We start from the raw sequence: 27500 nt of genomic DNA, 5'->3' as shown, positions 1-27500 counted from the left end.
TGCAGTCGAAAGTTGGCCGGAAGGTTATATAATTATGTCCTGTCATCACTGTCTTGTGCAGATTCAGTCACAGTCAATATCGACATCCAATACATTCAGCGCACAGATTGTTGCCGGGTTGTTTCAACTGCGAAAATTCCAACTTCAGCAAACAGTCATACAGACTGGAGGTCTGCATATTTGCTTCTTCGTGAAAGCTATCGCTACACAGATCTTTTATCACTGATGAAATGACGTGGGCTATCTGGAACAGTTGTGTGTATCACCACACATCACATAATCTCGTCATTGGGGGTGACAGTCTCTCTCTCTCTCTTTTTTCCAAAACGTGAGGGGGGTGGGAGTGGGGATGGGAGGGGCATAAGGAACACGGGATCTCGATTTGAGGAGCGCGGTGGCCCAGCGGTACCCGTCCGCATCGGAAGCAAGAGAAGCTGAAGGTATAGGATCGAATACCACACTTGATAAAAATTTCTCCCCCTCTATAAGTCCTTGAGTGGTGGTCTGGACGCCAGTCATTCGGATGAAACGATTAACTGAGGTTCCGCGTGCAACAAATAAGGCAACAACAGGGGTTGTTTAATTGGCAAAAATTCTGAAGCAAATTCCTCTCCGATTGTAAAACATATATCCTTACAGGAAGAAGAAAAAAGAAGAAAAAAAGGTGTGAGTGGGGGTGGGGGGTGTGGTGGAGAAAGCAACCCAATTTCCATTTCCATTTTCTGCAATAATGCTCCATTTTGTGTTCTTGCTTTTCGCTTTTTGTTTTCTTTTCGAATGCATAAACAATAAGTTTGATTTGCATCAGCTTTTGTTCAGTAGGTACAGAAGGTGAAATTGAACGTTGCAATACTCCTGGCTTAAAAAAAAAAGGGGGGGGGGGGAGGGGGGGGAGGGGAGAGGCAATTAAAACAAGTGATACTCATGTCTGTAAATGTTTGTGTGTGTGCGTCATTATTAGGCTTTCATAAAGCCAACATACATTTTAAAACAATTTTTAAAAAGAGATAACACGTAACATTTTGCTGCCCACATTCTTTTAGTTTTAGCGAGCATTCCAAACAACAAAACGAAGAATGACATAACATTTAGCTATGGGGAGGAAAAAAATTGAAATCATTCTCTGGGTGAAGCCAAGACTAAGTTCATCGACACTCGAACATTCCACAGAGAGAGAGAGAGAGAGAGAGAGAGAGTCAAATGGTTTAATGACTTAAGCAACATGCTCTTGTCACAAAGTGGAAAACACGCTTCCTTTCCTCTCCTCCCTCCCTCCTGTACATTCACGCTTTTCACAACATTCTTCCGCACTTCATATGGAATACAAAACAATATCTATCGGTATGTATACGCACAATCTTCGTGGTTTACTGCTGAGGTTCGTATTGTAACTCGAGACCATCGACCCGATTTCATAGTCACAGACTGAGAGAGAGGGGGATAGCGAGAGAGAGAGAGGGGGAGGGGGGGAAGGTGGGAGTTAAAATGACAGGAGAATACGATCGACCGGACCTTTCCTCGCAGTTAGGGCCACATAAATTGCGTGGCTTGGCTAAAGTTTCAATTCTTTGTGGAATGTCGTCAGAAGTCACGCCAATGACAATTATCAATATACAACGACTGCCTATCCGGCTGAGACACGGAGAGAGACAGACAGACCGACAGAGACAGACAGACAGAGGAGAGGGAGGGGGAGACAGACAGACAGACTCAGAGACACAAGAGATTTATATAACGTAACAGATATTTTAAAAAAAAACAAAAAAAAACAAAAAACAATAAAAAAAAAAATAAAAAATAAAAAAAGATACAAATAACTATAATCTATTGCTGACATATTTCTTTTATTTCATTTACCTTTTTTTTTCATTATAAAAAAAAAATTGCGAAATTCGGACTCTTCTCCATAGGTCAGCGATCAACTTTATTACATCAGCGCCAGCTTTCTCAACAGATGCATGCTTTAATCAAGATCATAATTTTATGTCAACAGCATCTAGAGGTCACCTCTGTCGCCTTACATCCCAAACACTCTCAGGAACCATGTATGCGTATTCAATTGATACGGGACTTTAAAAGATAACACGAAAACGCACACACTACCAGTCTCAGTGGTAGTGTTAAAACGTTAATGAAGTGTTCCAGTGTATATAACACAGGATGGTTGTGATACCAGCAGTACATGTGTGCAGCATGTACACGATACTTCAAAAATGTGGAGAAGACCACTGTCCGCTCTTCCAGGCGAATCAAGCAATCAAAGTTGGGTTTGTTCTTTCACGGTGTTGGGGTATGGAGGACATGAATCTGACATCAAATATGCGGAGTTCACAAGACGCAAAACGAAAGGAAATTATTTGAAATTGTATCCCGAGTCTCAGTCACATGTTATGGATGACGCTTTATATGCTAATCTAATCAGTGGGGACCGGGTATAATTATAGACACACTTTTCTTTCCAAACGTTTCTGGAAAACACATTTGTTACTGGGTTCACACAGACACACTTTTCTTTCCAAAAGTTTCTGCAAAACATACATTTGTCACTGGGTTCTACAGCTAGTCACTCCACAAATCTCAACAGACCTGTTCAAAACAGATGTTGTTAGGAGATGCTTGTACCCACATCAGTCTACTTCTGCTACCTGACTTCCATCTGATATACATGATACAATTAAACCAGTCAAGTACTGATATGCCGCGCTAATTTCACACAAGTCGCTTAACACGTCGGTGCAATATACTCCACATGAACGATTACAGTCTGCACGTGCTGCTACAACCGACGTCCAATATCGATTAAATCTTATTATTTGCACAGAAACTGAATGAAGAAATCCCCGAACGATTTGTTTTCCTTGTAAAGTTGCAACAGCTTCCGAATAAAGGATGCAGAGTCCGCACAATACAAAATGACCGACCCTGGTCAGTCAGCAAATGGACAGGTCCTCCTCCGCATTTACCTGTGACATAGTACTGTGTACATGTGCACGTGAAATCAACGGGCCCTGCGCTCCATTACTAGGATACTGTCGCAGGACAAAGTCACCAACGCTGAAGTTTTTGACAGGACTAAGTCTTGTCTCTATCAGGGTAATGGTCATGAAGTCACTGCTCCATTGGTCAGGATATGTCATAAGGATGAAGGGCCGCCGCTCTGCAAAGCAGCTGCTGATCGGAGAACATGTGCAGGGACATGGAAACAAGAGGTCGCCCACTCAAACAATAATAAAGACAACCTGAAAGACAGTCCACAGTGGCGCAACATCTCCTCCTCTACTCCTCCTCCGCTGAACTTGTCAACACAGCGCAGGACAGAGTACGTTGGCGCGTTCTTACAAGAAAAACATCAAAGGTACTTGTAAAGGAACGTCGTTGCATGGCTCAGGCTGCCAGAGAACGTCGCCACAGACATCTGCCCCTGTAACATCAGGAGACTTCCAGTGCCCTGTGTGTTGCTCATGACTATGTAAATCCAGACTTGGCCTGCAGAGCCACTCCCGACGTGTGCGTAGATAGCTACTTAGTCACGTCTTCCTTGACACCCATGGACAACCATTAGTGTGCATGTGCTCTCGCAGATCCTGCGACACCTCTTCTCTTTACACCTCTGAGTAGAAAACCATGTGTTCTTGACGCCGGGACCCATGAGGGGGCGCCACGTCAGATTACAGTTTGAGAGCGTGATGGCCGAGTTCACTGGGCCGGTGTCGTGATGCCGAGTTACAACCACAGGCCAGTCGTCCATCGCGTACCATCTGTTGATCGTGTTGTGCTCATGACGTTTCTTTTTCTTAACATAATATATCTATCTCGTGTGACCACAGGTGGTGTTTAACTGTGTCTGAGTTAATGTGTCTGAGGTTATTACCGACGCTGTGCCTGAAACACCACAGGCTCCTGAGACTGAAGGATGCCTTCTGATTATCGCCTGTGTTTGACACCTGGACACTCTGGATTTCTCTCAGCTGTGAATGATTAGCTCTGCCTCTGTACTCTGGGCAGAAGCGTTGTGGTTTGGACCCAGTCCGCCTTTTGTCAGACAAGGATGGTTTAAACTAGTCATTGAACATTAATACCCCTACCAAAGAGGTTGTATGCGCGCATTCTCTATCAACAACCTTTCTCCAGTCCGGTGCCAAGCCGTCCCTTCTCTCCCATTCCCCGTGACTAGTTTCCTGTTTCATGTAGTGTGTGTGTCTGCGGGTTCAATCGTGGCCCTCTCTCGCAAAGGCTGCTGTTCAACACGTTACAACCTCACGCTCCTCTCCCTGAACAAGGCGTCATGCGTCTGTCTCTTTCTCACGCCCCCTAACCCCCTCCCCCTCCTCCACCCCCTTTCACCACTGCACCCAGTGTGCTTGGAGATTCCCTCTTACACGCATAATATGTATGCACACGCACGGTCATGCGCCAATCTACAAACAGTCACACACACACACACACACACACACACACACATGCTGGTAGGCTGTGCCTGAGAGTGGGACGATATTTTTCATCTCATCATATAAAAAAAAAGAGCTTTAACAGCCAAGGAAATGACAAGCGAAAGGAAGAATAAAGATTAAAGGTTAAAAAATCCATAGCCTTTTACAAATTCCATAGCCTTTTACGGCCAGCGGGGCAGCACCGGATTTCATATCCACTGTTCCTGTGGCCCGGTATAGAAAAGCGGGACCCAACCCTCTCCTTCCGCAGTTTTTAACCTTCCCCAAGTGAAGTCTGGAACCCATTCATACCTGGGCGGATTGGGGAAAATCGAAGTAATGTGAATTTCCCAAGGACTCAACAACAGGCCGAAACGGGGACACGAACCCTGACCACTGATGAACATTGGATCGGAAGTCCATGAACGTCTGACCACTCTGCCACGACGCCTCCGATGCCCTATGTCAAACCCCGCCCTCAAGCACACACAAACATCTTACATGGTCTGCTGAAGTGGCTCTGGGACGTCACAAAACCCTGAAACGTGCGAGTGAAAAGCTTTTGATCCAAAAAGGTAGCTTTAAGTTTGGTAAACTATGAAGCCGTTTTAGACAACCTGGATTTGCATACTCTCTCTCTCTCTCTCTCTCCTATTCTTTTTATTTACACCTACGCCCCACCCCCACCCACTGTCCACCCCTTCAACCCTCTTTCACAGAAATGAGCGATTACGGGGATAAACGCAAAAGAGAGCAACTAAACGAAACGCCGATTTATTTTACCAGGTAATGAGTTCTGTCGAAAGTATATATACTGACGCTTTTATTTTTACCTAGACTTTGTGTAAAAACAACAACTCGTACGTGAAGAAGCACAAGAAAGAACACACACAAGAAATATACTTTATATCTATAGAAGATAGAATCTAAACTCATAAAATAAACAAGACCTATACTACAAATATACAGAGGAAAAACATACTTGCACTGACCGTGTACATCAGGCCAAGACGTACTGAGAGAGACATAGGAAGTTGGGGAAGATGGAGAGACAGCATCGGAGAGAGAGAGAGAGAATGAATGAATGAATGAATGAATGAATCTTTAAGAAAAGTAATTATAACATTTAAAACACAGATGTAAGAGACATAAAAAATAGCAAACGCGATGGGAAATAGGGATATGGACAGATGGGCACATTATGAGAAAGACAGACAGAGAGAGAGAGAGAGAGAGAGAGAGAGAGAGAGAGAGAGAGAGAGATGTAAAGATATGTCAGTGCGAGAAAAAAAAGAGTTGGGTGAGGATGGTTCACAATTTGTAATACATGTAAGTATACAGAATCGTAGACATGACCAGACTAGAGTTTGATTTAAGAGAGAGAGAGAGAGAGAGAGAGAGAGAGAGAGAGAGAGAGAGAGAGAAATGTGTTCGTGCGCTTGCTTGCTTGCTTGTGTGTGTGTGTGTGTGTGTGTGTGTGTGTGTGTGTGTGTCTGTGTGAGTACGAGCGTGCGCGCCACTGACGCGCATGTGAGGCTCGGAGTGAGAGAGAGAGACACACTCTGTGTGTGTGTGTGTGTGTGTGTGTGTGTGTGTGTGTGTGTGTGTGCTGCCGGAGTGTGTGTGTGTGTGTGTGCGCGCGCGCAGGTATGTGTGTGTGTTTGTGTGTGCGTGTGAGAGACTCACATACACACACACACACACACGCACACAGTGAAGCACACTTTATCAAGGCAATGCACGCGAGCGTCTGTCTGTGGAAGTTGTGCGTGCACTTGACACAACCGACAACAGTGCGCGTGAGTTTGTTTGCAAGATCAGCAGGTGCTTATTATTAATTTTTGTCTGGGACTGACTAACAACTACGACCGTGATTTCCCGCTGCAGTCGCCACACAAGTCCGAACAGGCCCCGGCGCCTTCTCTGCTGTCACACACACACACAGTCATGCCTGCCACAGCGACACGCACGACACCGTTTAACCACTTACTCCTCTCCTCCACCGTCCCCACCCAATCCACCCCCCACCCCACCCCTTTCCATTCTGGCACAGTATTCGCAGCCTTTTCCTCTCTCTCTGTCCGGCAAAGAACGGTCTTTCTGTTCCGACGATCCACCTTCAGCTATTTCAAATCACGCTACAACAAACTTCAAAACCACTCTAGCGGTTACACATTTGTTTTGTCGTCTGCTCTCATACAAATATAAGGATATACAATAATACATGTACAGGATGCGGACATATGCTGCGAATTTCACACAAACGGACTTACCTGCGGCGGTGGGTCCCCAGAGCCAGAGCTCGCTTGCCTCTGCGCGCGTGCGTGAAAGCAAGAGAAGTGAGACTGACTGACTGGGAGAGAGGGAAGGGACATAATTCTCAACAACAACGCGCTGTCCGCATATAATGGTGGTTTAGAGACAGGTACGGACTTGCTAAAATATTATGGACAGTGCACGACGACTGCCTGGAATATGAGCGACACTAGTGACCAGTCTCGAGCTCACTGCTAGCACGGTTTGATATTTCATTGAGGCATGTATTATTGTTCATACCATAGCAGTGTATAGACGGTGAAGCACCGTGCCCGCGAGCTGCTTCAGTTGTCAGTTTAGTTAGTTATTTTTGCCGGGAGCAAAAGAAGACAAACTTGCTAGTTCTCGTAAAAAAAAAGAATGATAAATTTGTGTGTGTGTGTGTGTGTGTGTGTGTGTGTGTGTGTGTGTGTGTGTGTGTGTGTTAAAGGAAAAAGAAAAGGAGCTGAAAGGCTGGCAGCATCTCCGTCAGACAGACACGGACACACACACAAACACAGAACCAAACTCACCTGTCTTCAAGCAAGCACACCCAACACACTTCCAAACCGTTCGCTTTTCACTCCAGTACGCAGCCACAAGGCAAACAAAAAGTTATCTGTCCTGTTCGCCTTCCCTCCCCGCTCGGAACGACACGAAGCCACGCCCATGATCCGTAATCGACCAATCAGAGAGCGCGAACTCTGCAGGTTCTTGTCATTCATGGCCTGTCGTCAAGGACTTGGCTTCCTGAGCAACCACGAAGCCCATGTGCTCAGTCCCGAGGCCGGGGTGGGCAGGTGTGCGTGCCAGTGTGTGTTTGTTGTATTGCTTTGAATGCGTGAGCCCCGTGCGAAATTCCCTTGCCAAAAACTGCCTTTTGAGAGAGGCGCCACAAAGCTAACAGTGGGCCGTACGTTGTCGACAGGCGTCAATTCTCCGCAGCGCTTCTGATACGCCGCAAGATAACACTGACTTTCTTGTTTGTTCGTTCATGAATCATTTCCAAGTTTTTAAATTGGAGCGCATTTCCACAATTTCAGTTTCACTCACTTGTGTACACACACACACACACACACACACACACACACATATATATATATATATATATATATATATATATATATATATATATATACTGCAAATGGTACATAGTGTCAGATACAATGATCGGGGAATGCTCACTCAGCTTTCATTGTTAAAGCACAAAAACTGACTGGAGCCAGTTCATGCATGACATACTGGCTCTCTTGATCCATTAAAGTTTCAGTTTCAGTTTCTCAAGGAGGCGTCACTGCGTTCGGACAAATCCATATACGCTACACCACATCTGCCAAGCAGATGCCTGACCAGCTTAAGAAGAAGATCCATAAAAGAAGATTAGATATTCGCATTGTCACCAGTTGTCATTGAGTGATATAAATGTACTTTCCTGTCTTCCATTCCTCACCACCTCTCATTTCTTAAATATTCTTTGAAAAGTTATTTCTAAAAAGAATTGTGTACCTCCACACTTTTTTTCTGTCACTACAGTGTTCAGTAATATATATATATATATATATATATGTGTGTGTGTGTGTGTGTGTGTGTGTGCTCGCTTTCTTCATTTAGGAACCCATGCATACTGTACAAAGATAGTTTACTGGCTACTAATAATTATATTAAATAATATATTTTAGTTGCAGTTCGTGATATTTCTCCATTTTGTTCTCTTCCTAATTATAACTTAACACACGTCAATTGCGGTATTGGAAAGTCAGAGTTTGTGTTGTTATTTGTTTCCCGTGGTGGTTGTTAACACCATAAAACTGTTAGTACTGTCTCTCAGAATAAGTACCATAGTTATGGGGATGGTCACTGCCCTAAATCAGTACGGCTTCATTCAAGGGATCAAACTCTTGTCCTCTCAGGCATTCCAGGTGGCCCGCTCTTTCAAAGAATATTCAGTTGAAACCCAGCGCGAAACAGTCTAGGAAACAGAACACATGGCAAGAAAGAATAAGGTATTCGCAAAGTTCTGTAGAAATCAAATCTTGTCGATAACCTGGATTATAAAGCTTAATTAATGAATGATGTGATGAATGAGGCAAAATAAAATCCACGAGCAGAAATAAAAGGTGCGCGACTTTGTAAGACTACCACAATGAAGAGTTCTCCATGGGGACAACAGTTCGAAATCTACTTGAAAACTAATGCAAAACTACAGGATTTGATTCACGAAAACTGTCATTTTCTTCTTCTGTGATCCATCAGATTAATGCAGCCACTTGACATATATAATATACATACTTTCAAGTTGTTAGCAAACGATTTTGAATTGTACGTTACTTGATCATATCGAGATACTTATCTGGAAATGCCACCAATACCCATTCAGACCAACAACGAGAGAAGGTAATGTAGAGGATTAACAGAGTTCAAAGCCAGTCACAGGAGAAACTTCACTGGGATCCTTCACCCAACTCGCTTCTTCAACAGATTTCATACCTTGCTGACAAACAATCGTTTCTATGACTGAATGACAGCTTTAAGCTCCACGAATGAATCAACGATCTGGCACTACTGAGAAGAATACCTGCTGTACAGAAAGCCAGGATCAACTTTCACACATAGGATTCACTGAGCTAGAATAGAAGGGGAGGAAGGAGGAAAAAGGAATGAAAAAAGGGGGTGAGGTGGGGAGCGAGTGGGTGTTTGTGTGAATGCGAGGGAGTTGTGGTGGCTGTAACTTGGGTTAATCTCCAAACCATACAGACGCACCGCACGCAAAAGCAAGTGAATGATAGGGTGATATAAAGAGCGCGCTGGAGTTGGCCAGCTGCCCTCTACGCTTTGGAGATTATCGCTATTATCAGCCATTGAGAGGCTGTTTCCAAACTGGTTCGCACACTGTGCAAATCCGCAGGTGGTTTTGTTATCAGGCACACTGCAGCAGATGACGTATAGCTTAGCTTTGATTTTTCATGTTTTGTTTTGGAGGGTTTTTTGTTTTGTTTTGTGTGTGTGTGTGTGTGTTGTGGGGGGGGGGGGGGTGCTGGGAGTGTTAAAGGAAGTGAATCTGGTTTGGGGGCATGAGTTTGGGCGGCGGTTAAACTGTTCACATACAAGGAGGAGTGGCGCGCACTTTACAGTGAAGACTAGGAGAGCTCACTATTCATGTTTAACGAAACGGTTCATTCAGCCCATGATAACATAATCCCCCGGCCTGTTAAAAGAAAAAAGGCCTTGACATTTGTTGATTTTTCACTTAGGCAAAACATTTTTTGTTGTTGTTGCTGTTGTTGAAAAAGCGTTAGGGCGTTGAATGAAGGTTTTAAAAAAGGAGAACTGTCAATTACACAAAAGAAGGGATAATTACATGTTTACCAAAGGGAGATAAACCCAGAGAATAATTATTTACGGAACAGGAGACCTATTTCATTGCTAAACGTCGCTTATAAGATAGGATCTGCATGCATAGCTAATAGAATCCTGTATGACATTATGCATTACTTAGAAATTGAATATCGTCCAGGCTTGTTAGTATCAATAGATTTCGAAAAAAGCATTCGATTCATTAAATTGGTCATATATGAACACACTATTAAAAGCCTATGGATTTGATTTAGATTTATGTAAATGGATTCACACCTTTAACAAGGATATAAAATCATATGTCACTGTGAACGGTAAAGTATCCAAAGGGTTGAAAATACAAAGAGGATGCCGCCAGGGAGATCCAGTTTCACCCTTTCTATGTGTATTATGCTCAGAAATCCTGGTGTGCAAGACTAGGGAAGATGAAGAAATTAAAGGCATAAATTTATTAGATACTATCTTTAAAATAAGTCAGTTTGCTAATGATACAACATTCACATTAGAAGGAGATAAAGTATCGTATGAAGAGTTGTGTGAAACATTAGAGGGATTTGAAGAATTTTCAGGGTTAAAAATTAACTATGATAAAACATTGAATGTCTGATTAGGGAGAATGAAGAACTCAAAACACCGGTATCTACTAGAAAAGAAAATGAAATGGAACCCCCAAAATATAAACTTTTAGGCATTTTGTTCACAGAAGATCTATCAAAAATAACTGAAGTGAATACAAGAGATAAATTGACAGAAGCTAAGAATTTTTTCAAGATTTGGTAAAATCGTATATGTAAACCCTTTGGTAGAATTGCTATTTTAAAATCACTTATACTTTCAAAACTTATTTACTTGTGGATTCTTCTCCCCAATCCCCTGGACAAAGATAAATCAACTGCAGAAACTGTGCTATGAAGTTATATGGGATGATAAAACAGATAAGATTAAAAGAATAGATACAGTACATAATGTTGGAAATGGAGGTTTGGGTATTCCAAATATACAAAAGTACATAGAGGCTCTAAAAATGTCTTGGATTAGGAAACTACACACAGGAAAAGCAAAGTGGGGAAAAAACCTCTTAGTCAAATCCCCAGAAATCAACTCCCTGGATCTGTATGGGCCAAGAAAATTTGTAAACGTTGAATGTAATTCTGGAAAAGATGTGTATTGGGCATATGAGAATTTTACAATAAAACACGTTAGGTCAAAAGAAGCACAAGAAGCACTTGTAGAACCACTTTTTCATAACGACAAATTTAAAGTCGGTAATAAGACAGTTTATTAAAAAAAAAAACTGGACATGTAAAGGCATTTTTCTGGTTAGAGATATTGCGGATGAAAATGGGTGTTTCCTTAGTCATAAAGATTTCACAGAAAAATATGACGTTAAGGTTAATTATTTATTGTATATGGGATTTATACGTTCCATTAATAAAAGTTACTTAAACACAAAAAAATATTACTATCACAGATCAAACTTGTAATAAAGAACCAAAAGCACTGCAGATAATAACTAATGTTAAGAAAGGATCTAAAATATATTATGATATACTACTTGAACCAATTTTTATATATAATATACATTCTTTTATCAAGCGGGAGCAAAAACTAGATATTGCCAAAAACTGGGATACCACTATGAAACAAGTGAAAAACATAAAGGAAGTAAGATTGAAATGGTTCCAGATTAGAATATGTCATGGTATATTGGTTACAAACAAAATACTTTAAAAAATGGGTATAACAATTAGCGACATGTGCAATTTCTGTAAAAATGAAACAGACACAATTCAACACTACTTATGGCACTGTAAATTTATTCAGCTCTTTTGGGGGGGACTTAGATAGGTCTTGAAGGAAAAGTGTTAAAATTGTACAAATGTAAAGCTGAATATAGAGTTAGTATTATTTGGAAATGATGATATTACAAAAACAGATGAAATATTTTACTCTATCATTCTAGTGAAGAAACATTTCATTGATAAATGCAGAATAGATAAAAACCAAACCATGTATAAAGCACTTCCTAACAGACTTAATATATACACTCGATGGAAATGATGTCCATAGCATTTTCTAGAAAATGGTACCCATACATAAAAATTATTGATGGCAACGAGGAGGAAAGACAACCACGAATGTAACGTTTGTTCTTTTATTTACGTGTGCTGCCCGACTCGTCCTCAGAAAGAAAAGATCTGAACATATCACTCCTCTTTTACAACATCTCCACTGGCTCCCTGTCTCGCACAGAATAAAGTACAAGATCAGCACTCCATGTTATAAATGTATTCACAAATCTGCCCCTTCCTATCTCTATGGCTGCCTTCACCTCTGCACTCCATCTCGCTCTCTACGATCGGCTTCGGATCCACTCTGTTTACGCATACCCAGATTCAAACACTCGACTATTGGCCGCCGTTCTTCCTCTGTCTCTGGACCTTGCAATTGGAATGAACTTCCTCTTTCGTTTCGTCAGGTCTCCGCACTCAGCTCTTTCAAGTCCGGCCTTAAAACCCACCTCTTCCCAAAATAACCTCCCCTCCCTGCCTCTTCATTGTCTTCAGTTTCTCCAGTTTTAGAGTCATGCATGCGTGCGATTGACTGGTGCGAAAGCGCTTTGATTTGTCTCTGCACAAGATTCAGCGCTATATAAATATCATTATTATTATTATCATTATTATTATTCATTTTTATTTCTATTTTGCTTTCATTAATTTACTTTTTTATGCATTGCATAATTATGACTTTTTTTTTTTTTTTTGGTGCCCCATCATCTGCACCGTTTCAGTGGCATTACTCCCACGCCGCTCATTTAGATTCCCCCATACGCACGCGGCCACACCCGGGTTCGTCCGTCGCAGTTCCAGCGTCGGCAGTCCACAGGGAACCATCGATGTTAGGTCGCCAGGAGGCCACACACCAGAGGAGACCCTGCACTGCTGCTGAGTCACTTCGGTGGTGTTCAGTGGTGCCTGTTCTGTTTTAACGTACTTAGTACACCACCTACTAAGCCCCCTACTAATGACAATAATGGCTTAGTCGCGGAGCCAGACTGAGTGAGCGTCCCTCCCAGAGTGGAGACCTTCACCACGTCCCTCAAACAACAGCCAGCCATGAATCTGCCGACACTGACGACATTGACAGGACTCACCCCAAGCACGGAAGTGGAGGGGTATCGAAACTGAGGTCACCATGAGAACAGGGCATGAAAGGCCACAGACTCTGAGACTATTTTGTTTATATTGATGACGATGAAGGAGGAGGAGGATGACGATGATGATGACGATGTTGCTATGGAGGTCCAGTTTGGTTTGGGACTGCGTGACAAGGCTGTACTCTTCGCTTCCTGTCATAATGATATCCCGGCGTTAACCAGGCCCGAGAGATACAGACACTTGCAGTGCTGGTCAGGTAATTAGAGCAACACACCCAAAGACGCATCCTTGAAGTAGATGACACTCGACTGTGAGGTCCCAGTCTCCCCATTTAAACCCACAGCACACTCAACTCTGGGTAGGAGCCGGCCACAGGCCGAAAAACCCACCTCCGCTGGGATTCGAACCCGCGTCCTCCCAGCCGTCAGTCCGCGACGCTAACCACTTCGCCACGGCGGCTGGTGCATATGACTTTTTTATTTCTGTTTTTTTCTGTATAAAAACAATGTTATGTTGTTGTTTTCCTGATTTTTTGTTTAAATAATGCATAATATTAATAACAAATAATATCAATAATTGCAAATATTACTTTTGTATGTATGTATGTATGTATGTATGTATGTATGTGTGTATGTCTTAAATGTTAAACTTGAATAAAAATGTTTATTATTTAAAATAAAATAAAAAAATTTTAAAAGCGTTAGGGCGTACAGTCAACCCAATTGATATATATATATTTGACCGAATCAATCTGCAGTGCAAAGAAGTACGTATCAGCAATTGCCGACTTTTATGTCACTGTTGCACGTCGTTATGCATGCAAGTAATAAACACGTCCGGAATATCCTATGAAGGGCTTAACCATGAGACTCGGTCTTCGAAATTATCTGGCTTAAACAACAGTCATGCAGTGCTAAATAGTGTAACAGGTGTTATGTTAAGCGCATAAATTTGGTTTGTCTTGATTCCTTTTCCCCCCGTTTGTATGGTCATCTATTTATTAAGAGGATAAATCCAGACTCTCGAAAGTCAGTCATTTTGCCAGTTCTTATATCATCCATTGCTGATGTCAGTGCGCAGACTATATAAATATGTGAAATTGTTTGGTTGTTTTACGTAGAGGTTAAGGTATTATAAGACTGTTATCTATAACGAGTAGTATCAAGAGAGGGAATGTGTGTGTGTGTGTGTGTGTGTGTGTGTGTGTGTGTGTGTGTGTGTGTGTGTGTGTGTGTGTGTGTGTGTGACAAAGAGGGACAGAAAGAATGACAGACAGACAGACTGTGAATGTATATAGGTCACTGTACGGATAAACTTAAATTTATTTTTATACAATGTCTTAAAACCATCAATATTTATATAAAGCTATATTTCAGGAAACACTAATTCTTTAAAATCACTGAGTAAAAAACCCCCTGAGAATATGAATTTTTTATGCATTATACACGCACACGTGCACTTGCATGTAAAGATGTTCAAAACATAATAAACCCACGTTTTTCATGAGAGACAGACAGAAAGACAGACGCATAATTTATCACATCCCTTTGAAAGTATAAATGAGAAGCAAATAGACTGTATTGTACTTGCTTCTCGTAACATGACCGATCCTGTTGAAAATACAGAAACAGGTTTTCTCATCACAAAAGAAAGAACATTGCATGTTATAGATATAAAGGTCTAGCTTCTGTATTCTTCGTCTTCGTGATTATGTTCACGAAGGTGATCTCGAATATGATACGCAATGCTTTTGCGGGAAAAACAAATTCTACCAGAGGTAATCGTTTATTTGATGTTAGTTTTAAACACCATTATGACCAATATTAATTACGATTTATGCAAGCAGACAGATAATTCTGGATCGAGATAAACAGTCGGGAAACATGACTGGCTGTATGGTTGTGTTCAAAAAGGTCATAGACCTCACCAACTGGCAACGCTTCCACACACAGACTCACCTCCCTTTACACTGCAGAACACACAACAAAGAAGCACACGACTTGAAAATCATGAATGACACTTCGTGTTCTCTCGCTTACGTCATATGGACGGATGTGACGTTTCTTTTACTCAACACGTCCTGGCACAGGGTTCCACAAATAAAAAGCGTATTATTGTCACTTGCATCATTTTAGAACACTCATTCGAACACCATAATTATTGTTAGTTATCAGACAAACACAGTCAGGTCAAGCCAATGTAATCTTTATTGAGCGCAAAAGAATAAGCTTTTACAACTCTTGCTTTTTTTTGCTTTTTTCTTTGTTCAAATCTTAGGAGGAGAAAATACATGAAGTAAACGAAAAAGAGAGGAATAGCGTGAAAACCAGTCACTACAAGCAATACACAAGACAATCTAGTGTGGGGACGGGTGGTGGGGTGGGGTGTGGGGGAATATAAACGCAAATAGTAAAAAAAGAAGAATAAATTACACGAGGCTGATAACTGTGATACTTGAGAGCAACATCCTTTAGTCAGCTTAAATATAAGCATTCAGGATTACACACACACACACACGCACTCTCTCTCTCTCTCCTTTGGCCTTTAACTTGCTGCCTGTTTAGTTTGTCATCTCATCCATGTGTGTGTGTGTGTGTGTGTGTGTGTGTGTGTGTGTGTGTGAGAGAGAGAGAGAGAGAGAGAGAGAGAGAGAGAGAGAGAGAGCGCTTGCGCGCGTTTGTGTGTGCACAAAGGGAAGGTGGGTGAGATGAGGGAATGGGAGGAGTGGGAAGGGTGGTTAAGAAATAGGTGCATGTAAATTTGCACATGCGTGTGTGTTAAGAAATAGGCGCATGTAAATTTGCACATGCGTGTGTGTGAAAGTATATGAAAGTAAAACAAAAATATTTTAAAATGATATAAACACACACATACACAGGCGCGCATGCTCACACACACACACACACACACACCTACATACATACATACACAAATGATATAAACATGCACATACACAGGTGCGCGCGCGCACACATACATACACACACATGCACACACGCACAACATGCACATACACAGGTGCGCGCGCGCGCACATACATACACACACATGCACACACGCACACACACACACACACACACACACACACACACACACACGTTCACGCATGCTTGGATACAGAGGGGACACACACACACACACACACACACACACACACACACACACACACACACACTTCCGAAAAGGGATTATGGCTGCCTACATGGCGGGACACACACACACACACACACACACACACAGGCGAAATGGGAATCGGGAACATTACACCATAAAAAAAAAATATATATATATATATTCATTAGTGACAACAGGCGAATCGGGGAAAAGGCGAATTAAATGGCGGAAGCATGACACCAGGTAGTAAGTAGTGGGTAAATTAAGTGAGCTTGCTGGCTTCAGGTGTAGATACAGGTGCAGTGGCTGGGGATGGAGGTGGGGACGAAGGTGTCGTTGCCGGAGACAGTGACCAGCATCCACTCCACCCTGTACGCCTGCTCGCATGTCCCGCCGTAACCACAGGAGGCGCTGGGGCTGAACGAAGAACACGAGAGGGGGGAAAAGAATCCATTTTTTAAAATTCAGTAGCTGATAGTCATATCAGTCAGTCGATAGAGGGAGGGAAGGAGTCAGTTACTGAGAGTCATATCAGTCAGTCCATGTTTTGAGGGAAGGAACTGATACTGAAACTTTGAGGGAAGGACGGAAGGAAAGGAGGAAGGAATCCAGGAAAAGAAAGGTGGGGGGTAGGAGGGGGGCGGGAGAGGGGGGGGGGACGGGGGGGGGGGGGGGGGGCGCAGAACAGAAGGAGTGATGGAAGTACAAATAAAAACCAATGTCAGGTAGATAGAAAAGAAGGAAAGAAAGAAAGATGAAAGAAAGAATATCTATCTATCTATAGATATCTAGAGAGTGAGAGAGAAATCGAGAGAAATCGAGATATAAATAGATACATAATGAAAATCAAACAATTGAATAACGAATAGATAAAAGACAGACAGAAATGAAATATGGAAAGAAAAAACAAGGAGAGAAGAAAGAATGAAAGAAAGGAAAGGAAAATAGAGCGGAAGAAAGAAGGAAATGAATGAAGGGAAGAAAAAAAAAAGAAAGGATGAAAGAAAAGAAAAAGCGGAAGAAAGAAGGAAAGGAAGGAGAGAAAAAAAAGGGAAAAGGAAGGCAGAAATTTGGGAAGGAAGCAAGAGAAAAAATAATGGAATGGAGGAACGAAGGAAAGGTAAGAAAGAAAGAAAAGTAAAAAGGAAGGGAAGAAAGGGAGATAGAAAGAATGAGAATGGAAGGGGGAACGAAAGAGCGGGAAAAAGAAAGAAAAAGAAAACAAAACAACACAAAGGGTGTTAGAACAAAAAAACTGAAATAACGAAAGAAAGAAAATATAAAACAAAATAATGTCATGATTGTGGTTTGGTTGCGAGCACTCGGGCGGTGTGTTTGTGTGTGTGAGTCATGTGAAATCATTCTTCAGACTTGTCAATTCAAGCCAGCTTTATTTGCCACACTATATCGTCCTCAACACTAGGGTCGTCAAGCAAGTCGTCACATGATAAGACACTATATCGTCCTCAACACTACGGTTATTTGCCACAGTTTTGGACAAGCAAGTCCTCACAGGATAAGACACTATATCGTCCTCAACACTACGGTTATTTGCCACAGTGATGGACAAGCAAGTCGTCACAGGTTAAGACACTATATCGTCCTCAACACTACGGTTATTTGCCACAGTGTTGGACAAGCAAGTCGTCACAGGTTAAGACACTATATCGTCCTCAACACTATGGTCATTTGCCACAGTATTGGACAAGCAAGTCCTCACAGGTTAAGACACTATATCGTCCTCAACACTATGGTCATTTGCCACAGTATTGGACAAGCAAGTCCTCACAGGTTAAGACACTATATCGTCCTCAACACTACGGTTATTTGCCACAGTGTTGGACAAGCAAGTCGTCACAGGTTAAGACACTATATCATCCTCAACACTATGGTTATTTGCCACAGTATTGGACAAGCAAGTCCTCACAGGTTAAGACACTATGTCGTCCTCAACACAACGGTTATTTGCCACAGTGTTGGACAAGCAAATCCTCACAGGTTAAGACACTATGTCGTCCTCAACACTACAGACTGCGTTATGCAGTGTTATGTGAACAAGCCGCGTTTTAATCCTGTGATAGTCGTGAAAAAAATCGGCTTCGTGCAAACTAATTCCTTCCAAAGTTTTCGTTTGTCCTTTTGTTTGTTTTGCGTTATTAAGTAGTTTTTGTTGTTGTTGTTGTTGTTGTTTGTAAGTATAATGCCACTGTATAACGTCTACCGATCTATGATTGGGCAAAATGTCCGAAAATTAATGTTCTTTCATCTGACAGAAATGGCCACCATACACATTGAATCTCTTCTACTTTTCAGCGACTGCAAACCCGCGTGTCAGAAGTAGCGTGCGGACAAAAACGCAATTTTTCCCCTATGATATATTTTTTTTGTCAAATCAGTTGACTTTATATAGTGGCATAATACATACAAAAAACCAAAAAACAAAAGAACTTAATCACACAAAATTCTGTTAAAAAAAATAAATAAATAAAAAAGGAAGAAAAAACAAACTTGGAAAGGAATTAGTTTGCAGAAAATTTCAATTCTTACTGGACAAAAGTAAGTGGGGGATAAGGACTTAATGTTGTGGAGGAGAGGAGAAGTAGTTGGGGAGTAGCTGTCTCGCTCTGTGTCTGTCTGATTCTCTGGCTGGCTGGCTGGCTGTGTGTGTGTGTGTGTGTGTGTGTGTGTGTGATGATTTTGATTGTAAAATCTATCCGCCTTTTTGTCTGTTTCATACGAAAAAAGTATATTGAAATTTCTTCTTTGTCAACAAGAGTTCGTTCAGAACTGAAACTTCACACGCTGAAGGATTTGTGCTCTCTCTCTCTCTCTCATACACACACACACACACGCGCGCGCGCGCGCGCGCGCATACATACATACACATGTTGGGAAAAAAAGTTATCAAATAAATTTCATCTGAACACTTAACGTCGTCATCTTCTTTGTTATCTCACTATAGTTATGCAACACACCAACATCATAACTAAGAACAACAAATAAATGCTATCAGGACTCCTGTATGGCGTGGGAGTAGTCTAGCTATGTATGTCTCATCTTTATCGGACCGAAGAGATGTAACTTCACGCTCAAAGAATGAACTGGTCACGAGCAGAGATAACTGGTTGTTTCATTCACTGTTTGCTGGGACTTGCACAATCACAACACACGTGCTCGTCCTTATCAAAAGCCATGAGTGTATTAATCATTCAGGCGCCGCAATCCCCACAATCGTCCAGACTGAAAATACTACATTGTACACTTTGCGCTGGCTTTTGGTGAAAATGTGCGGTGCATTCGCGAAATGTGCGAGTTCACACTTCGGTTTTTCGTCGTTTCATCCACAAGATCGGCCACCCGTCATGCATATACTGTGTAAGTATGTTGTTTTCATAACGGTGGACCTGTTCGTTCGTTCGTGTTCCAGTTTAACGTCTTTTCACTCACACGGTGGGCCATAGTTGTGGCGAGCAAAGATGGGGTGTTGTGTGCGCTCCATTGTGTGGTGTGTACGTCTGAAGTGTGTGTGGGGTACGCACGCCGGGTGATATGTAAGTGGTGTGTACGCGTAATGGTGTGTACGCTTTGTTTGTGTAAATGGGAAGTCTTGTGATGTGTGTATGAGGGTGTAAATATATATGTGTGTGTGTGTGTGTGTATGTGTGTGTGCGTGCGTGTGTGTGTGTGTGTGTGTGTGTGTGTGTGTGTCCTGGCGATGCGATCATTTCAAGCGTTTCTGAATGAGCTGGAAGGGATTGCCAAAAATAAAGATGAACAACTGGTGCGAACATAAAATCACCCTAGGCTAATGAAAATGTCATGATTATGTTTCGATGATGACAAAACCAAAGACTCAGTCCTTGATTTTGAAATCCTCCTGAGAAAGATATATATATCTAAACGTGAAATAAATAAATGCCTTCTAAGTCATACTTTCCTTTCAAGGATATTTTGTCTGAAGTTACAGCATTGGAGCTACAACGCCATGACAGCATGGACGACACACACTTTTTAGAAACCAAAATGATGATCGTACTTGGTTTTAGTATGGAAATACCATATAACAGAACAGTTAAAACATTAAACACTATTCTTAAGGCCCTTTGATGTTTTTGGTCTGGAATGATAATATACATTCCAGTTGTGTTGCATTGTATGTTGCGTGAACGGATAGTTGCTTATCCATGTAATGATTTTTTTAGATGATTTATTTGCATTATTATACTTCATGTCAGAACTCGATTTATGAGAAATGACAACTACCAAAATCGATATATATCTGCTTTTGATGAGCAAGGTAATTCCAGCCGACATTTATTAAAAAATACAACAGTATTTTTTTTCGGGGGTAATTAACCCTTTCACCGCCAGTCAGTTTAGAGTACAAAATTCCCTTGTGGTATAAACACAGAAAAGACAGTGGCTAACAATAGCTGGGGATTCCCCCTGCGATGCATAGAAAATATGGCCTATCCTACCACCGAACATAAAGAGGAGAAGGCTCATGGATAACAGACCAATGCATGGTCACCTTTCAGTGGCATGGGTCCTCTACCACGCCTGTGCATAAATGCGAGCTTGGCGGTGAAAGGGTTAAATAATTTGAGGAAGGGGGGGGAACGGGGGGGGGGGGAGACTCAAAGAAAAATTGATAAAAATACAAATGACTTTTACTGACATACTGAACACACAAGAAAGTGTAAAGGCTGTTTTCTGTCTTGGACCCCCACACCCCCTCTCCCCCCTCCGTTCTTTCCTCAACAAATATACCATTGTCGTTCAGATGGCGGCATCAGCTTCGAGAACGTAAGAGAATGTTTCTGCATAAATGGAATCTGAACGAGTATTACATTTGTTTTAGAGCAGATTAACCTCTTCCATTCAGTCAATTGCTCGGAGCTTGCTCATGGACATAAGAATGACCCCCCCACCCCCTCCCTCTCTCTCTCTAATAAATTTCCACTTCAGACACAAATATACGACCATACTTTTAGAAAACGGCTACAACAGCTGTAGCTATGTGTTATGTAACTAGAGTTCGCAAACAAACCCACGTAATGTAAGGGAAATAAACAAATTTAGAAAACAAAACTACATACAGGTCGAGTTTCGGCACCGACGTTCTAAAACCAGTGAATTTTCAAGTAACAAATCCCAAAACTATCTGATACAAAAAAGTGACACGCACGACAAAGAGCAGTCACGTGTCTATCCCATTTCTCGATTGGTTCAGCCCGTCATCCTCCCAGACACTAACCAATCAAATAGGAGGGAAACTCCTGCCCGCAGTTTGAAGAAGGTGAAAGCGTGGACCGGTCAATCTGCCCGAAGAAGAGGTCGCGAAGAGTCATTCTGTTTCTTACGTTTTCCGTTTCTTCACTTGGTCAAGATTCTGAATTGATCATTCATTTGGATCACCTGGGCTAAGTGTATCTTCTGTTTTTAATTGTTGAGTCTCCACGATGGCGATGGCAAGAAAAGGTAAGTTTTACATAATCAGAATGGGTTTGTTGACAATAATTTGGTTTTTGTTCTGTTTCTGTGCGGGGTGACGTGGGGGAATATGTATTGTGTTTCTCTTTTTATCACAACAGATTTCTCGGTGTGAAATTCGGGCTGCTTTCCCCAAGGAGAGCGCGTTGCTTCAATATAAAATATTTGTGTTTATTATGCTTCATCAAAATATTTAAACAGTAACATAAACCAGCACAATAATGCATACAATTTACACGGGTTATTTCACTATCTCCCCCCCCCCCCCCCCCCCCCCCCCCCCCCCCCCCCCCCCCGCCGCCCCCTTCTCTCTCTCTCTCCGACCTCTGTCTCTACCTCCTCTTTCCCTTTGTTTCGTGTGTGTGTGTGTGTCTCTCTCTCTCTAAAGCAGAGACGCACTCATAAGTCTATAAATGCACTCGAGAATATGCGTGTGCAAATGTCCAAAGGAGATAGCCATTACTCCTGACGGTCATCTCCGCCAAAGGACAGGTGGTCGAGGGAACGTGACACGACCCGGTGAACAGTAGTGTCGGCCATGACGGTTGCTAAAAATAAACGTGACGAACACACAACCCACGACATCGGCCAGTAGTCCGATCAGCTGAGTGACCCAACTGTTATGTCACAAAGCGACTGTGTGGGGAGCAGAGATCGTGTCAGCCGTGACGGTCGCTAAAATTAAACCCACAACTTTTCTTCGGCCAGAAGTCCTTGACATTCACGACCAACTGTGTGACCTGTAACCGTTGAGACACCGAGGCAACCGCGCGGAGAGCAGCGACGCGTGTCCGAGGCATACTGCTGGACAGTCAAAATTATAGAGCAGGGCAGATACAAAAATAGTCCAAATGTGAGCAACAAAACCGTTCTTTTTACGATAAATAGAATAAATCATACCGATCACACTGATATAAAGTTTACCGCTGTAGGGTGGGGGGGAACATAATTAGATTTTGATTTTTAGTAATTATTGTTCACATTATTATTATTATTTAATATATTTTTGTTGCCTTTTTTTAAAAACTTTATTATATTTCTATTTTATTTTTAATTATTTTTTATTTTTTCTAATTATATTTTGTTATTTTTTATGTCATGTCAGAGTTGGGTGGTTTATCCAAAACAAGAGCATACCCGGCATGCTGAGTATTTGCGTGGATAGCAATCCAATCGAGAAGCGCGTGCATACTGATATCAAATCCTGTAAGATTCTACTAAAAAATATACAAAAAGATACTACTACCAATAATGATAATAGTAAAGGAAAACGATGGTCGTCGGAGATGCCCCCGCCCCCCTTTTTGAATTTTTTAAAATTTTTATTCTTCTTTATGTCACTCCACAAGTGGCGTAAAATAGTTGTAGAGATCTCGACCATTTCAGAAGGCTTGTTGCCACCTGTGAAACCTACACTAGCAAAAGGAGTAATTATATAGAGGTGGAGGTATGGGAGGACGGCACATCTCCGTTATGTCAACAAGACTTTCAATTTGAAGTAAGGGTGGAAGGTATCCGTGGTAATAGGACAAACACGTGTCTGCGCTTCAATCCTACACGAGTCAATCAAGTACCATTCATCCAAATACCGCCTGCCTTCCAGCTAAACCCCATTGTCTTCCTTTCAGCGGAGAAACGGACAATCCCTGCCACTCACACCACCCCCCACACCCCAGCACCCCTCCACCACCCGTCCAAACACCTTTCCCTGTCCAGTTTGCCGTCCCACCCGCTGTGTCTTTCAGGACTGCTCCTTTCTGTGACTACCCACCACCACTCCTCTCATCCACCCCCTCTCCGCCCTATTTCGTAGCTACTCAAACACAAAGACGCACGGGACTACTTTTACAAACGGAATTCTGTAATTTAGTTACTTACGTCCGTGAAGGACCCCCCCCCCCCCCCCCACTCCCCGTTCCCCACTCCCTACCCCACCACCAGCCATCTCTCCTTCCAGTATGGAGTAGGACTGCCCACATAGCTGGGTGAATATAATTTTTATTATTATATCACACACGTAAAAGCCCATTCATACATATAATATGGTGGTGGTGGTGTGTCCATCGAGATCGATGATGACCATCGTTGTCATCCAGCTGGGGGATGGGGGGAGGGTGGTGGTGGGGTGGGGGGGAGGATGCTCATGAATCTATGCTCATGAATCATGAATACATGTAATATAGTATACGAGTGAACGTAAAGCAAGAGCGGCAGCCCACGAACACGAAAGACGAAGAGACAGACACAAAGTTTACGTCAGCTCAATCACATGAGGAGCAGATATTGTAATTTTAGGCCACCTGTCGTTGTGGGTTTTTTGGATGACTGGGTGTACTGTAATGTCTTTGAGTGATAATGGGTTAATGTTTTGATTTTATTTTGGGATAAGACGATTAAAACATTAAAAAGAGAAATTTGGATCAGTGTTGTGTTGGTTCAAAGTGCTGTCGTAAGAATATTTTGAAGGATCAAAATCCTGTCAGCGACGCCGACCGTGTTAACCTGAGTGGTAAATAAAAAAAATAAAAAAATAAAAAGAGGAGGGGGGGGCGGCGGTAACGAAAGAATTTAGATTATTACTGACTTCAAGAGTATGAAGGTAAAAGGATAGAAAAGATCCGCGCACTAGCCAGGGACAAATATAGACGGCCAGTCACAAAAAGGGTTTTGCTATTGTTTTATTAATATATTATGAGAAAGTTTGAAGAAGAAGAGGAGAAGACAATGCAGTAGATATTAGGCAGCGAACTGTGTGCTTGAGAGCGGCACCTCGGAAAGTGACCGGCGGACGCTTACAGCTTTCAGTTCAAATTCGAATCTGAACAGCCTTACGCCACAGGAGTTACCTCCTCATGTCAATGGCTGGATACCGTCACTGCAGTTAAACTGTCGTCCGCTTTACGGCCTGCGCTGTAATTTGAACTACGGTTAGTTGCCATCAGAGCACTTGGCTACACAACAGTAGGCTAAATCTTGGGAACCAAATTTTGGTTCAGTTTGCTTGCAGCATAAAACAGCAATCGGGCGAGCTATCGCGGCGATCATTGTGTGCATCAATTTGGAGTAAAACAGCGTTATATCGACAGATCAAATGGTGACTGAAATTGTGTGTGTGTGTGTGTGCGCGCGCGCGCATGCTTGTGTATTTTGTGAAAGAAAGCGGATTTGAATCGCACACGGATTTGAATATCCCTGTAATTGATTTTTTTCCCTTTTTTCTTTTTCAGTTAACGTGTCAGTTGAGGACTTCCAGGAGCTGAAAGGTATTGGACGAGGATGTAAGTACCATAAATGATTCCATGGCATGCTTGGGGTGGTGGATGATTCTATGACATGTTTGGGGTGGTGGTTCTATGATATGCTTGGCTTCTGGGTCTTTCTTTGTGTCTGTGTGTGCGTGCGTTCGTGGTGTGTGTGTGTGTGTGTGAGCGTCTGTGTGTATGTGTGTGCATAAATTGACGTGACATCTCTTTCATTCTCTCAGACTGTACCCACAACTGCCTCTAATTCTGTCCTTTAACCATGTAGGGGTCAGTTCATATGTTCAGTTTTATTTTGTTTTTGCTGTTTTGATGTGATTTTCCCCCCTCTTATTTCATTTTCTTCTTCGTTATTTCCAGGACTGATTGTCAAAATAAATAAATAAATAAATAAATAAATAAATAAAAATAAAATAAAAACACGGTAAATATAAGTTTACTCTGTTACCCTCAGCAAATAAAACTCTTTCCATTCAAATAAAAGTCACCATTGCGTGATAAGCAGTTAACTTGTGGTGAGTGAATAGTTGTGGCCTTGTGACAAGACGAGGATGACATGATGATTATAATCTGCCGTGGCTCTGAAGACCTGGTAGTTAATCGGATTGGACTGATAGAGAATGGGGGAAACGCACTACTGTCCAGTAAGATTGATAGAAACCCACAGACGATGACCAAATGAGACAAGCCAAGGCGGCTGGTTGTCGTGAGTTGCACAGCGACAGGCATGAATAGCTGTGTACTTGGCAGGGCTGTCAAGGAGTTGATACCACTCCGCTGGTGCTATTGAAGAGCGAGGGGGGTAATCAACAAGGGTTGTCAGAGACAGGCAAGTAAGCTAGCAGTTGTGTGAGGGATTTACAACGACGTGATGATTACCTTGGTGACTTTCCCAAAGGCGCAGAGATGTTATTCAGTGCTGCCTGGGCCACAGATTGTCCGAGTCGTTTGTTCCCGTGTCCATCACCACGCTGAGTGAGCAAAGGAATGGTTAAGACCCCTCTCTGCCAATACAGTGTCCGTGAGGGTCTGAATTCGAATCCAGGTCTCGCCCTTGCTCCCAAGTTTGACTGGAAAAATAAGACCGAACATCAAGTCGTTTGGATAAGACGATTAAGCCGATGTACCGTGTGCAGCCACGCCGGTGCTTGGCGCACTAAAAAATAATATATATGCGCGCGTCGGGTCTTGCCTGTGTCGACAGTTTATATAATATTATACACTATCGATACAGCGAGGCCCGACTTGCGGATTGGGTTATACACTGGTCAGGAGAAGCATATATATATATGAATTTGTGCGTCTAACGCAGTGAAGAACTGAAACTGAAAACAGTAAACAGAACGCGGCAGATAATGCCAGCAGCGACGAAGGATCACGAACATGCGACCCGAGACGTGTTTCGAGCACGTGTCGCGAGCACGCTTGCGTGCTAGTGGCAAGAGAGCATGTGCGGCTAGGGCGAGGAGTGCGTCGCAAGGAAACCAATACGAGGCGGGAAGTAGATTCAATTATGCTTACCTCGCGGCAAAGTTACTCTGAGGGCTAACTGGAGATGTGTTTGAACTTTCCTATATATCAATCGCGACCACGCGTGCGTGCAAGTGGCGAGAGGGTGGGAAGTAGATCTTAACCTTACCAAGCAGCAAAAGTTGCTCAGCTCTGAAGGGTGCTTTGCCTTGGCTCGCCACAAGCTAGCCTCTCCTGCCGCGAGGTGGAAAAAAGAAACCTTCCTATCGTGTCTCGCGAGAACCTCAAAGGGAGAGAAATCGTGGGCTAACACACCCTCTTTTCTTTTGCACTAAAAAACAGGGACCAATCTATTAAAAACTCAATTTAAGATTAAAGAAAACTTTTCATGTGTTATTAATATTTATTATTTTTGTTATCATTATGATTCTTATTATGACGGTGACGATGTTGTTTATACTGATTATCATTATCAGTTTATTTCAATAGTTTCAGTCTAATCATTTCATTTCTTGTTGTTTGTACTGATTATCATTATCAGTTTATTAATAGTTTGTAGTCATTTCATTAACATTTTCTGGTGTGTTTGTTGTTGTTGTTGTTTTTAATCTTCCATTCATTTTGACGTTTGCGTATCTTTCACTTGACAGCATTTTTGTCTGTTTGGTTTGTTGTTGCTGTTGCTGTTTTGTATACAAATATCTTCACTTGTATTAAATGAATTTTGCAGCTTTCGGTGTGGTGGTCCTGGTGAAACCCACCAGCACACGTCTGGGGTTGGAGAAGGACTGGCATCTGGCCCTGAAGCAGGTCCCCAAGAAGAAATGCAGTGGGGTGAATGCCGCCCATGCCGTCAGGTCGGAGCAGCAGATCCTCACGCAGCTGCGCAGCGAGCGTGCCCCCTTCTGTCTGCAGCTCATCTCCAC

General features: G+C 42.4%; 2 protein-coding genes across 5 annotated transcripts in view; both read right to left on the bottom strand.

The window, feature by feature from the left end:
- Nucleotides 1-7377, bottom strand: part of LOC143298807 (centrosomal protein of 135 kDa-like) — a 53252-nt gene extending 45875 nt beyond the window's left edge. The window contains exon 1 of one of the 2 annotated variants that reach the window (XM_076611782.1): nucleotides 7259-7377. The gene's annotated coding sequence lies outside the window, so the exon portion shown is untranslated. Of the gene's footprint in view, nucleotides 1-6703; nucleotides 6792-7258 lie in introns of those variants that run through there. The other variant, XM_076611783.1, reaches the window with a different exon arrangement.
- An 8049-nt stretch (nucleotides 7378-15426) lies between these two features.
- Nucleotides 15427-27500, bottom strand: part of LOC143299001 (uncharacterized) — a 38590-nt gene continuing 26516 nt past the window's right edge. For all 3 annotated transcript variants that reach the window (XM_076612071.1, XM_076612072.1, XM_076612070.1), the window contains exon 5: nucleotides 15427-16768. In XM_076612071.1, the coding sequence (XP_076468186.1) occupies nucleotides 16633-16768 (136 nt within the window). In that variant the 3' untranslated portion in view covers nucleotides 15427-16632. The remainder of the gene's footprint in view (nucleotides 16769-27500) is intronic.

Source organism: Babylonia areolata, chromosome 24, assembly GCF_041734735.1.
Source record: "Babylonia areolata isolate BAREFJ2019XMU chromosome 24, ASM4173473v1, whole genome shotgun sequence".
NCBI classification, from domain to species: Eukaryota; Metazoa; Mollusca; class Gastropoda; order Neogastropoda; family Buccinidae; genus Babylonia; species Babylonia areolata.
Note: the sequence above shows the minus strand (reverse complement) of the source record. Positions and strands in the feature narration are given on the sequence as shown.